At 34.8% G+C, this 14,272-nt stretch overlaps 1 protein-coding gene across 7 annotated transcripts in view; it reads left to right on the forward strand.

Annotated features, from left to right (window-relative positions):
- The window catches only part of CFAP74 (cilia and flagella associated protein 74), a 53,789-nt gene that overhangs the window by 10,569 nt on the left and 28,948 nt on the right, over window positions 1-14,272 (forward strand). For 6 of the 7 annotated variants that reach the window (XM_067311191.1, XM_067311193.1, XM_067311188.1 and 3 more), the window contains 8 exons: window positions 1,324-1,426; window positions 1,899-2,056; window positions 3,996-4,206; window positions 5,111-5,296; window positions 6,384-6,557; window positions 8,765-8,883; window positions 12,265-12,331; window positions 12,819-12,908. In XM_067311191.1, coding sequence (XP_067167292.1) covers window positions 1,324-1,426; window positions 1,899-2,056; window positions 3,996-4,206; window positions 5,111-5,296; window positions 6,384-6,557; window positions 8,765-8,883; window positions 12,265-12,331; window positions 12,819-12,908 — 1,108 coding nt within the window. The remainder of the gene's footprint in view (window positions 1-1,323; window positions 1,427-1,898; window positions 2,057-3,995; window positions 4,207-5,110; window positions 5,297-6,383; window positions 6,558-8,764; window positions 8,884-12,264; window positions 12,332-12,818; window positions 12,909-14,272) is intronic. The other variant, XM_067311190.1, reaches the window with a different exon arrangement.

Here is a 14,272-nt window from a genome sequence, read left to right on the forward strand (position 1 = left end):
ATAATTAATTCCTTTTCTTCTGTCACCATGCATTCTATGGCATATGATACAGTATCCTTTAGTCTTCTAAGAGTAATTGTTTTTCTGCTGGATTCATCCTCTGTTACACCTGAGAATCTTCAGTCATGCTGCTAGCACTGTGAAGTGCTGAAATCTTACCTAGTGCAAAAGGACTTGAGAAAAGGCCTGCAAGAAAATCCACTGGCTTTGCAGAGTAGTGTGACTAATTCAGTAGCTGGCATCTCCCTTTCTGAGATTGTGCAGACTTACTGTCCTAATTTGGTCTGCAGATTTCCTGTAGCTGAAGAGACTGCCCTTTTGATGTGATGCAAAGAGTTCTGGCCACTTAAAGGCATCAATAAAGTTTTGGAACATTTTTACATACACAGTTTGAAATATGTACAGTGTAACTGTATATGGTGTTAACTGGAGTGGTATAACTAAATTCCAGGTTTGAAACTTGCATTCTGCCTTTCTATATTCCCTCCAAAATTTGGTAAAATAGCTTTCTTATTGTCTAGTAGAATTGGTTCATAGTGCATTTCTCTGTGCTCCTGCTGTGTTATGGTGAATGGGAAATTAAATGTTCTCTATATAGGCTTGTGTTTATCTAATTACTGTGATGTTAATTTTTTTTGCTACTAAAGAAACTGAAAACTTGTTACTTACGTTTACCTGTATACTAGGACTTTACTTAATTGAAAAAGTGATTGGAATAATTGGAGTGTTTGTATATAATATATTTTACTTTTTCTTAGACAGCATGTACAAGCTTACAGTAATCAAGTAAAACAAAATCAACCAGATTGATCTTTCTTGCTGAATAATATATAAAATATACAGATCTTAATAATTTTTCCAGTTTACTAACTGGGATACTGTCAGGCTTGATTCAAGCTGGCATTTCTAATTTTTAGGGTTTCTAGATGTGTTTTTTAGTGTGGGTACAAGTGGTTGGCTTGTATAAGGCTCACCACATAATTGTTTAGGTATTGGTTATATGAGCAGCACCTGAATTCACTTTATTTTAGCAACTAGACATATGTCATAATGTGGAACACATATTCTTCATATTCAAAATATAGAAAATATGTTGTTGAACAAACTAGTTGAGAGGCTTTTGGCACTTGTAACTTGAGTGGTACTGTATATAGAAGACTCTTCCAACTGTTCCACTTTACTCAGACCCAGTATCGTAGTAAACACAGAGACTTACAGTAAGAATGTTGGGTGACACTGACAATTACTGTTTGCCAGGTTAAACATTCTAATACTTAAAAGCTTCCCAGGATGTAAGTTTGAAGGATTTTATTGTACTTACAGAATTCATGAGAAAAATGCAGAAGAAGAACTGAAGACTCAGGAGCATATGGAAAGAAGGATGCAAGCTGTGCTTTCCCTGAAAAACAGCATAACTTCCAATAGGGTACTGCTGCTGCAGCTTAGACCAGAAATGAAGAAATTCACTTTCATTAAAACTTTTCAGTCTATAGAGTCATTTCAGTTTTCACTGAAGAATTGTTGTGTGACACTGTCTTATCACTGACCAAATCTCTGGTGAAACTGGAGAGAATTTAACTGCAGAAATAACAGTGTTAGACTTGTAAGGGCAGATTTTTGGCATTTCTACTTGTGAAGTTTATTCTGTGAGCAATCTAGCTGTCCTAGTAGGATAGCTCTTTAAAATAATGCATATTACAAGTAAGTAATACTCTGCGTCTCCAGTGCACAGAGTCTTCTGGCAGCTTACTTGACTACTGTATATATTGAAAACAGTAAGTTCCACTTCAGAGAAATCCATCACAAATTTGTATGTAGGTAAGGGTACCAAACTCAGATTTTCTGTTGTATATTCTGCAAGTGAATCAAATGTAACTGTGATTTGTGTGGCTTCGTAGGAAAACCTCCGAACCCTCCAGGTAGGGAAAAAAGCAAGGGCCTTTGAGGCAAAAAAACAAGAGATGAAAATGAGGGAAGCTGTCCTAGGAGGAGGAGGCAATGTTGCCAAGGAAATTTTTCTCCATAAACAGTTGCTGGAGTATGAAAAAGAGAAACAGTAAGTATTCATTGCTATATGGAACTCTCAGCTGCTTAGTGATGCTTATGCAGGAATATATTGGATCTCTTACTCAAATTGTGAAAACTTAACATCTGTGATGCTATCACAGTGGAATGAATTCATTCTTATATTCTTTATGTGTGATATTTGTACAATCTGCTTTAAGTGACTTGAACTTCTAGCTTTAGATATTATTCAGAGAACCAAAGTTAGGAGCCCATGTTCTCTTGTGGTCAGTGCAGAGAAGACAGACTACTCCAGGAGAGTAATTCGGTGAACCTAAAGTGGATGCCTGAAGTACCTGTAATTATGTGTTTCCTGAACACTGTCTGTATTAGATAGCTTTCTTAGGGCTTTTACAGAACATCCCTGGAAGATTGCCCTGTAATAAGATCAGAGGCACAAGGTCTCCTCCCTGCTTTTTTGATCAAAATTACTGTTCTGCTTTATAGTAAAATTGCCAGGAATATGTGTCTGTCTCATCTACTACAGTACAAAGTTTGATTTATTTATTTTTAACCACTTACAAAGATGAATTTGAGCTAAGATACCAAACTGATTGAGAGTGGCTGAGGTACGAGTTTTGCATGCTGCCTCTGCTACAAGGGCAGTAATTTGCAGCAAATGTTAGGGATTTAATAAGTAAAGGTTTAATAAGTTGATAAATAAAGCTTCAGTCTTCACAGCTGGAAAAACACCACTTCTACTATCACTTTTTTTTTTTTTTAAATCTTGTTAATAAAAATAATCATATGGACTTGCAGAGATCTTACTGCTGGAAATAACTTTAATCCTTTGCTCTTTTTCACCTTGTTTCCTTTCTCCTTTTTACTGTTTCCCATTGCAGGCATAGGAGAAATGATATGTTTTGTTAGTCTTAATGTTAGCTGTGACATGATTGTATGTTTCTCACAGCAAGTCTTTCCTAATTTCAACTGCCAGTCTACTAATCTGCTGAAGAACTGCTTAGCAGTTTTTCTAAGGGCTTTTGCCTTTCTCCTTTTCCATGAAGGTGGTGATCTTGTTTTTTTCTGAGCATATTTCTGCCTGAATGTATATATCTGAATTATGTTAAAAAAAAAAAAAAAAAAAAAACTGAAATACCACAACTGTCTTTAGTCAAAGCCTGTAATTTAATTGTATAAACTAAATCTATAAGCAAAATTATGAAGAGAATAACTTGTCTTAGGAAAGGAGGATGGTCTTATAGTTACAGCAGATAGTGCTGGCAATACTGGGAGCCAATATACCATTCTTACATTTTGTAACTTCTCTGTACCATGATTTTTTCCCAAAATGTATAGTAAAGAAAATGCCATATATCTGCTGTAGTAGATCATTGAAGTACTTCAATATGCAGTAGCCTGTGTTTAAATAAGAAAGATCACATTATCTTTGCTCTCATTAATAGTCAATAATCATTTTATGGATTAGTTGAGGAGGTGAATGACTATATTAAAAGGTTTCTTTACAGTGGATAATATTTGTTCCAAAAAATTATGTAGTAACATTCTGGTATTAAAACTGAGATTGATCTACTCAGTGCATCACAGGAAACTTGTGGCATTGCGTAGCTTTGAATTCATATCTCCCAAGTTTAGAACTTACATCCTTATCTTTTAATGATTCTTCCTCTCTTTAGTAAAACCACTGGATTTCAGAGAGGCAGTTTCCTTTAAATACCTAATAGGTTAGGAAAATAATCCGTAGTGGTGACTGATACACTTTATCAACTCCTTCTCTTTGAAAACACTGTAACAGTATGCCTTTGTGTATAATGCCTCTGAATTCCATGGCATCTTGACAGAAATTACTACTGCACCCAAGGTTTAAGAATTACTATTTAGCTTAAAGGCTCAGAAGGAACTGGAGTCTAATAATTTTACTAGTACACAGCCATAGTTTCTTTAATATTTCTGATAATATTTTATTACAGAGCTTTTGGAGAACAGCAGAAATCTAGAAGAATTGAGATTGTAGCTCGAATTTTGCAAGAAAATGTTTATTTTCACAAGCAGAAAAATAGTCAATCCTGTACTAAGGCAGTTAAGAGGGATGGTAAACTTCAGAATTCTTTACTGTGGAGAATAAAAACATGGCAATACATTGAGAAGACCTGCAAACATTCAGCTGCAGCAATACCACAGGTAAACAAAGGTCTAAGCATTAACCATCTTTAGATTTATTTTTTGTCAAAGACTCAAGCAAATGATTTTTTTCCTTTGAATCTCACAGGCTGCAAACAAATACCAGGTAGTACAGAACAAGCAGGGAGTGAGTAACTTCTCCATTAGATCTGTTTATGAGTGTTAATTTCCCTTTTCTTGATTGTTGACACTTGTATGAATAAGGATATTGTCCAGCTAAAACTAAGAAAAATTAAAATGCGTTTGTGACAAGAGATGAGTTTTCGCACACCTACATCACAGCAGGGATCAAAAGGCATTTCATCTTTAATCACCTTCGTCCCTGACTAAGGGTTCAGATTAGTTTGTCTGTGTGAGAAATATTTCTACTGTATTAGAAAGGAGACAGTGGTTCTCTCAAGACATAAGGTCCCCTATACTTCCATTTTTTTTTTTGATCTCAATGATATTCCAGGAAGTACTGGTTTAGGGAGTGGGAGTTGGGATGAATTGAATCCCCTGGTGAAACTAGTAGCTTCATGCAATCTTTTCGTATTAAAAAATAAAATAAAGGAAAAGTATTTGTTGTTTTATTGTATTATGCCTATTTCCACTTACAAAGTCATTGGTGATCATTTGATAGATAAAGAACCTTCAAGAAGTACACAGTGAATATTCTCAAAACGGAAGGCTAGGTTTTGGCCTCCTATAGCATGCAATAAACACAGATGCTTGTAACATGAGATTTCAGCTGTGCTCAGTCTTCTAAAGAGGGATTTGCTGAAGTTGTGATCTTTGGCATCAGAGCTTTATAGACCACTATCACTTTTTGTTTTAAAAGGTGTCTTCCAAAACTGTTTCTGTTGAAGCAACTGTCCTATACCAATTTCTAACTATTTTCAAAATTTATGTTCTCTCATAAAAGTCGTGGTACTCTCCATCAATTTGCTCCGCAGCTGATAAGAGAACTACTTCTGCACAAGAATTTCCTGGAAAAGTATGCCATGATGTGTTCTGTGAAAGTGAAGAAGATGATGAAAAAGAGAGGGACAAGCCTCAAGCTGAACCAGAGTTTCCAGGACTTTGGAATCAGGAATGTGACTTGCACAAGGTAAATGTTTTGATATCTTCTTAGAAGTAGAAAAAAATAGATGTGGATAATATGCTTATGTATTTATCTTATTGTTAACTTTAAGTCTTTACACAACTTTGAAAGTGTGTTTATATATATAAAGTATTTTAAAGGATTGGAAAAGTTTTATTTTCCTCTCTAGTAGTTTTAGATATCAAAGTAATGACATTGGCAGGCACTGTTTTAGTAACCTTGCTTAAAACTAATTATTTATATCTAATTCACAATTAAAATGAGGACTTACCATTATTACTTAGATGTAAAGGCTCAATGTGAGAATATCATCAAAGGAATTGCTGTTTGACACCTATTTTGGTAGTGTTTGTTCTCTTAAAGAGAAAATAATACTTCCATTCTAGTTCAGAGATACATAATGACATGTATCACATCATGTTCACTTGCTTGTTTGAGTTTTGAAAAAACTGAACTTGACATTCTGTTGAGTTGGCAATACAAATTGTTTCATGTGGAAACAACTTTTCCATCCTGAGCTGGGCACCAAAAAGTATCTCTTCTGCTGTGGCAAAGTAACAGTATTCAGTACTCTAAACTCAAGCAAATATTACCCACTTATGCTGTTAAGAAATTAAATATTATTTCAAGGCATACCTTCCATATACTGCTTTCTCAAAATGCAGAAGACCTTTGAGAACACACTCTAGAATCTACCAAAAAGGAGCATTATCAGCACATATCCATATACTCACATGAAAGAAACACTGGATCGTAACTGAAATGGCCCAGTAAAGGTTAGTTGGGTTTTTTTGAATGATTAGTCATTCAGAAAGTGAAGAAAATAACACCCGGCAGAGTTAATACTGCCATTAAAAACAGTAAATTGTAAAGTTGGGCATACACAAGGTACAGAATAGATAGTTCAGAACAAATTACTTCCAACAGAAGCTGGGAGGCTGAGTTTGATCCAGAGAGAAACAAGCCAAAGGCCAGCCAGATATTAAAAGATTCCATTCCCAGGGTTTTCTACCTAGATCAATAGACTCTTTGATTAGTTATTTACTTACAAGTCATGGTGATTTTTTTTTTTTTAATTGGTGTTCTTTATTAGATACCCAAAGAAGAAACAGAACCAAAGCTGTTGGCTACAAGGATAGTGAAAAAAGAGATTTTCAAGAAAAAAGTGGGTGAACTCCAAACTGGAATTGTTCACAAGCAAATAGTGTCTGGTCGTGGATGTGAGGGATGCCCTTTTTATAGTAAACCAAATGTCATTCATTTCAAGGTTAGTTGCCATTCTGCACAGGACCTTTTAAGAAGGTGTATGTATCCACTGTATCTTTATATGACTATCTTGCTCCCCCCTGTTTCACTAGGGGGCAGTGTAGGGGTGGAACTCTTGTTGACTTTAATAGGTCGTTAGTCAAACATGGAAAAATACTTGCCTCTTTCTCTAGCAGTCTCTGAGGGAAGTTAAATAGTCAGGCTAAATGAAGTATCCGCTCAGTTTTAAATATAAAGTACTTCATTTACTTATGGGAATTTAAACACTGTCAGAAAGGTGAGCACACAATCAAAAACTTATTAGATTGTGTTCCATACTTCCTAACAGGCAGTGTAACTGTTACTGCTATATTGTCTGTACATACCTTATTAACATAAAATAATGGCCTTGAAGTTGTGACTCCCACTATGAAATACAACTTGGTAAAGGTTTCAGACTGCAAGCGACTATCAGTTTACTCCTGACCAGTATAGGGAGCTGCAGTTTATCTCTGTGCTGTAACTAACAAGTATACCATGAAAAAGCACAACATTATGCCTAACTCTTCTTCATACTTTTTATCTTGAACATATCACTTAATGGCACAATGCTCCAGATTTTTTCACTTGCAAAATGGGACTAAAAATATTTAAAGATATCATCCATGCAGGATTCTTACTTGTAGGTCTCTAAACTGCAAAACCAAATAATTGTTAGTTGTGTATGGGTTTTTTGTTTTCTTTTTTTGTTGTTTTGGTTTTGATCTAAAGGTACTCTAAAGATTTTGCATGTCTTTTACATACTTTGGAAAATGGGTTTGTCAGCAGCACACTTCTGAAATCTCAAAGTGCTTTGCCATGGTGGACATCACCATTTCTCCAAGTAACAGCATGAATGAGAAACACTGTGCAGACTAGAAAAATGGAGTGGTAGACTTGTTCCCTTTAAAGGGTTATCAAACTGATGTTAAGTTTTTGGCAAGATGTAACAAGTCTTTCCAAATCTCAAGTTATGCTGTCAACAAGACCAAAAGCTCTGTCTTGGTGTTCTTTCTTCCTTAGCAAACACCTTAGCCATCACTTAATATTTTCTGAAAAAAACAGAATGAACTGTGACAACTTTACAAGCAGATGAGGGCAAGAAGAAAAAAATCTCATGTTTTCCCTGTGGCCAAACATCCTCTTCAACTTCTTATTCAATTTTAGCTGCAAACTTAATCATATGTTAAAAATACAGTTGACAAAGTTCCCAATATTTCATAAAAGTTTGTGTAGAGGTTTTCAAAACTGCATAACATCCAGTAGCCCTCATTCTAGGGTACTGAATTCTTCTTGAAAATATTTTAAAATAAAAGCTTTCCTCTTTTCTCCCCCTCCCCCTTTTTAATTTTCAAGACACATCATAGACATTAATGACTTAATTGTCATGATCCTCTCTGTGTTGGAGATGGGTAGTAGACTTTCCCAGATTTTATAGATAGAGAAATTGAGCTTGGGGAAGTTCAAATTTATACTTTGAAAAAAGTCCTCTAATCTTGAGGTTTTGAAGCCCATGCTCCAGGAAACTTGACTAAGTTTCACAGAGTTTCTGAGCATCCCTTGTTCAAAAAGCTGTAGTTCTGATCATGAAAATGATCAGCTGTCACCATTTGTAAAAAAGAATTTTCTGAGGTGACCTGTGAACATTTGCTTTAAAATCTTGCTCAGCTTCAAAATGGTTCAGGTATGCCAACTTTCAGGTCAGTTGCAAACACAGACCAGGAACAAAGCATCTGGCTTTTTTTCTTTTTAACTGTAATTTCTAAGACATCTTGAAATTTTTCATCTCTTGGTAAACTTGTGAAAAGAAGTGTGTGGCAGACTATTTTTCTAATTCTGTCAGAGGTAAATTGCTGCCAGTCAGACAGCCTGCAGGACTCTGCTTGTCTTTATGTTAGTGGATGTCACCAGGTATGCAGCATCCATGGAGTTTTGGTTTCATTAGGAGCTGAGAGTCCATGCTTCATGCAGAAAACATAGAACTCCATTAGAAGAAAGTGGCACCTAGCTCTGTGTTCAAAATCTGTGTATTGTCTTTGCCACATGCAGTATAAGTTGTTGACAACTATATTAGCCCACAATTCTAGTAGGGGCTATGAGGACAACTGCAGTAAATTAGTTGCACTTGTAATTGCATGTGTAAATGCTACATATGTAATTCAGACCATCTGATATGTTTGGTATTCTAAGGATTTTGATGTTGGTAAAATCTACAAAAAGAAGATTGTTTTGACAAATGCATCTTACAGAGTTAATTTCTGCAGACTAGCAGGAATCAGTGAATGGCTCAAGGACTTCATCAGTATTCAGTAAGTAAAATTAACTGTATATTAGTTGTTTGTTTTTTACCTTTGTACCACAACAGAAGGCGTAACCAAATTCCGTAGCCAGTGAAACAGATTTCAGCAGATATGTCTAAATTACTAATATCCCATCCTTGTGCAGTGAGAAAAAGAACTGTGTCTGAGTTGAGAAATAAGGGACTTGCTGAGCCTGAGCTGCCTGTCACTGGTTTCTGTAGTGGTGATAGCAAGGGACCAGCCCCTAATCTGTGAAAAGCAATATACAGACCCCTGGTAACTGCCAGCCCTGAGCAAGCTGAGAGCATATTTTCATAAATGTCAGACACTTGGAAAGAGGGGAAAAGGACCTGTTTCTATCTAGTGAAAGAGGACCCAAAGTTCTCCCTAGGCCACCATAAGGGCCTTGAAGCCCAGGCAAACCACTTTTAACAGCTGCCATCCTTCATAGAATGTTTCACACTAATTTCCAGATTACTTGTTGTTCATATGAAGTTTAAGTGAAAAGCAGCCAATGAAATTAATTGATCTCAGAGCAAAGAGCACTTAAATAAAAATCTGGTGGAGTTTCCTATCAATCCTTTTGCATAATCCTGACAACAGGTTGTATAGTGAAATACTTTGCCCAGCTGGGACAGATTGCAAATTAATTTCAACTTAACTATATGGATCATATTATTTGAGTGTTTATAAATAAGTAAATGGAATTAGCCTTGAAATGTTTCTTCTTAAGGTAATTCAGAGTTTAGCTTTCTTTGGAGACATTTCAAGCCTTTAAAACTATAAAATATACTCATTTCCATAACTTGTTTTTATTCTCTTAAAAATTAGAGCCAAGGAAATATTATATTTATCTGGAATGCTGTGAAACCAACAAAATCAATTGTAGCATGCCCTAAAAATGGAAAAAATGCTAAAGCTCTTGTTTGTGTGTAAGCAAAGCTTATTGACAAATAGGAGACATCAGAGCAAATTTATTTGACTTGCATAAAGTTAAGTTTTTAGCTCTTCTGGCTGACTAACTTGAAAAAAAAAACATTTCTGACACTTCTAGTCATACCCCAATGAAATGAAGAAGTTGTACTACCACAGCAACTGATTTCATACTCCAGAGATTCTGTTTTACAGCTCACTACCCATTGCTACTTTGTAGTGATAGGTTGCACTTTGAATTTCTAGCTAGCTTGATAAGAAGATAAGTTATAGTACACAGCAAACCATTCCTGCCTGTTTGTTCTCTATAAGAGTACATTGGAATATGAACATACTACAGCTCTTGACTGAATATAATCACTCAAGAAGTATAAGGTCTGAATCCAACTGCTCTAGAAGATCTCAGTGAATATTTAGCACTTCAGTCGCAGACGAAGAGATGCATATTTGACCACAATACAGCAGAGCACTTAAGCTTTTAAACTTGCTCAAGTTTTCAACAGAATGAGACTAGCTTTTTTGCTTATTTTTGAAGTCAGGTGTATTAATGAATTTTGACCTCCCTATTTTAAAGTTTTATCTTTTATTACAAAGTCTGAAGCTATCAGTCTCTTGATAAACAGATCCTTTTTTTTTTTCTGCCCTCAAATGTTGTTTTTTTTTTTTTTCCTCTTCATTTAATGTATTTGGAGAATTGCTTCTTTTAAATCAGCACTTCTGATTTGTGGCTGAAAATTAAACAAACCTTTCTGAAAGGCCTAATTCTTTCCTTGATATGGTTGTCTTTCAAAGGGCTTTCCAAATGCAAACTAAATGTCAGATATTGTGAACAAATGAGTTAATTTTTTTTCAGACTAGAGGGTGAAGTCTGAATTAATTCATGTTTTTAAAAATAAGTTGTTCCTTCTTACATTTGCCAGATAGCTAGCAAAAAATAATCTATAGATCTTTTCAATATCACAAGGGATGATCATATACTAATTATTTGAGCTGATTTGTAAACATTGATCTTATGCCATATAATGCTTATTATCTCTTTTCAAGTAAAAACATAAATAAATCTTTTGTAACAAAAGATTTTGGCCAAGTATTTGGAGAATACCCAGTATATCCAAGTTGTCATGGTGTTTGCGCTCTCTTGAATCACTTGCACAGGTTGTTACATCCATAATGTTTGAGAACTGATTTCAGTTACAAATACTGTATCTGACAATGAAAAGCTATATTCTCATGCTTAAAGTGAGCATTATTTTATCTCCATATAATGGGAGTCAGTCAAGGAAGAAATTCCAAGCAAACCCCTCTAAAACACAATTTGTTCTAAGCATGGTGGTTCTGTGTGTGTGTGTGTGTGTGTGTGTGTGTGTGTGTGTGTGTGTATAGCCCATGGCATTTGGCAGTGTATGCTCTACATCATAAATATGTGTTTTATGAAGGTAACAATCAAAATAGAAAGAGCTGTTAAGGTAATAAATTACTCAAGAGAAACTATATTGATCTCTTCTGGAGCTCGGTATGCAGAAGCTTATAGACCTATTTGCCTACTTTGCATTTTAATGCCCTGAACTCTGAATACCATTTCCTTTTTTCATTTGTTTGAAAATGTTTCATCTTAGTTGTGTTTATTTTCACTTCTGTTTAGATAAAATCATAATTAATGTATATGTTCTATGGTTCAGTGTGGCCCAGTTTGCCTAGGTATTCCTATGGCTAGTAATATCTAGTTATCTAATTTGTCTAGCTTCCTTTCTGATTCTGTCAGGTGGATTAGATCTCCAGTTGTACCTTAATGATTTAATTTATAATGCAGTTGTGAGAACTTGTCTCACAAAATCTGTTTTGGTCATAGTTGAGGAGGATTTAAACAATCTCATTGAAGCACCTGGTGGTTATTTTGTGTGCATCGCAGAGACCATGAAAAGAGGTACAACTTGAAATGAGATATTTTTACTCAAGATAATGCTGATACTTGGTAACAAGCAGTACATTCTGTAATCATTTTTTCACTTGCCTTTTCCTTCATTTCTTGTTTGGACGGTGGAGATGTTACAAGTCAATACTCACAACGGGTAACAGGAGAAGAGTGCTTCCTAGCTGTTAGACTTGGTGATTGGTCCCTATTCTTGATATTACTGTTAGCACTGTTTTGATTTTCAGCTTTACCTATTTGGTTACAGTCTCCTCATTTGTAACATGAACAGAACATTTCTTGCCTCTTAAAAGCATTTTAAGACTTTCTGATTAACACCTCTATAAAGAATCAACCTCTGTAGTCTCATAATTGTACCAAGTTTCTCTAGCTTTTCCTTAATCTGTCACTCATTCTGACTTTCTTGAGTAATAAATTAATCCAAGTGAAAAAAGATTATGTAATTTTTCTGCTAGTGTTATCAGAATGAGAGCCGGAGGTTTCATATGTAGCTTTAATTTTGAGTTTTATGTTAATTATTTCCATAGTTTTGACCCACCTGGCCAAATGTCTGCTGGAATGTCCTGTGAGGTAGGGGTAACCTTTAAGCCAATGGTAAGTGCACTATATATTTTAATTTTAAGTGAAAAGATGTACAAAGTTTATATGATTCTCATTAATCAGCTCAATTAAAAGCATCTTTAGTCTGATTTCTTGACTGTTAACAAGGGAAATAGGTTTTGCTCTATTTTGAGAACTATGCATACATTCAGGCTCTGTTACACTGTAATAAGGCAAAGGGGCATATTTTAGAGAAGTGCTTGTCACTAGGTATTTTTGGAGTATGTTTTGAAAATTGCTCTGAACTAGAAGGTTTATGGTATTGCCTAGCTAAAGTTAGCCAGGCAGTTATCAAAACTGCCTTAATGTGGAAATATAGAACCTACAGAGTTACATTTTTAATATGTAACTCAAAGAATGAGGAAAAATATCTTTCAGCAGGCTAACTAAACAGGCTAAGTCTTTGCAACTTAGTTGGTAGGTTTTTTTGTTGTTTTTATTTCTGCCTGTGTGGTGGTGGGTTTTTTTTGTTTTGTTTTAGATAAATGAAACTCTGGAAGGAGAAATCACATTTATGGCACAGACAGGTTCTTTTTCTGTTCCATTGAAATGTACAACCAAGAAATGCACTGTAAGTGATTTTGTTTAAATGTTTTAATCAAAGTCGGTGTAACAGTAGTAGTAATAAACATGAAATAACAGACATTATTGAAAATATTTAGCAAGAAGTATTTATATTTCTTTCCATGTCCCTTCTAGCTGCAGAGTCTCTTTCCATAAAACGATTCATTCATTAGCTTCCCAGATTAGATTTGTACAAAATGATGTTAATGGATACACTTAATCATGAACTGTAACTTTAACTTCAAAGTGGAGTTAACTGAAGTAGTTCAGTTTAGAAACTGATGACAGAATGGGACATTGTGAATGGAGGGAATAAAAATATTTCCAATGATAGCTGGATATGAACTTTTTTTTTTCCTCTGGAATTTTTGGAAATTCCATCCCATATCTTCAGGAGTTTATTCTTAAATTTAGTTGTCTATATAGAGAGGAAAAAAAAAATCACACAGTCTCTTTGTATCTTTCAAGGTATTTATAAAAGGCTTATTGTTTTTCTCCTTTTTTCAATAACTCAAAGCTTTTTGCGAATTCTAAACCAAATTTTAAGTGGAGAACATAGTTTTCTTACTTTAAAGAGATGAAATTACAGATGGCACTAACTTTGAAGTGTTTTAACACCCTGTGAACTAACTTGAAGAAAGTATTTGATCAAAACAGCTTTTTTTAAAGAATTTCTTCACAGCTAAAAGGAGCTTTGGCTGTATAGGCCAAAAGAAATTGTAAATGAGAATATAAAATGCTAGATGTACAGCAGATAGAGGTCTAGATGCTTATGAAAATAATATGCAAGGTGACCTTCCCAATACAGGAATGAGACTGCCAAATGCAAAACTGGGAATATATTGGAAGCATAGCTAGTAATAAAATTTTAAAAATAATAATTTCAAAAGGCTTTGGACCTGTGAAAGTCTTCCTGAGCTTGTGATGTTAAGCTTCTATAAATTGAATAAATATGATTGCATGTAAAATTTCTTTACTGGACTGCACATTGAAGCTTGTATGCACAGGAAGATTGTGAAATGAATTAAGAATAAACTGTTATACAGAAGATAAAATAGTAACTGAAAGATAGTGCACTGTAATTAGTTTGTTAGCAATCTATCAAAGTATTTAAGCATGTGCTTAATTTTAAACACTTCTGGAAGCTTGACTGGCATCACATCAGTGTTCTGAACTTAAATCTGAGTAGGTATGTAAGCCTTTCTGAAGGATTTCAGTTAAAAGACCATGAAGATGAGAACACACAATGCAATAAAAGCCAACACACTAGATCTTTGATCAGAGTAGTTCTCATTACCTAGAAAATCCATACAATCATTGTGAGCAACTTTTCCACAGTGTCTCTTGTTCTTTATGCTCTAAAAGCAGGAA

Source organism: Apteryx mantelli, chromosome 26, assembly GCF_036417845.1.
Source record: "Apteryx mantelli isolate bAptMan1 chromosome 26, bAptMan1.hap1, whole genome shotgun sequence".
NCBI lineage: Eukaryota > Metazoa > Chordata > Aves > Apterygiformes > Apterygidae > Apteryx > Apteryx mantelli.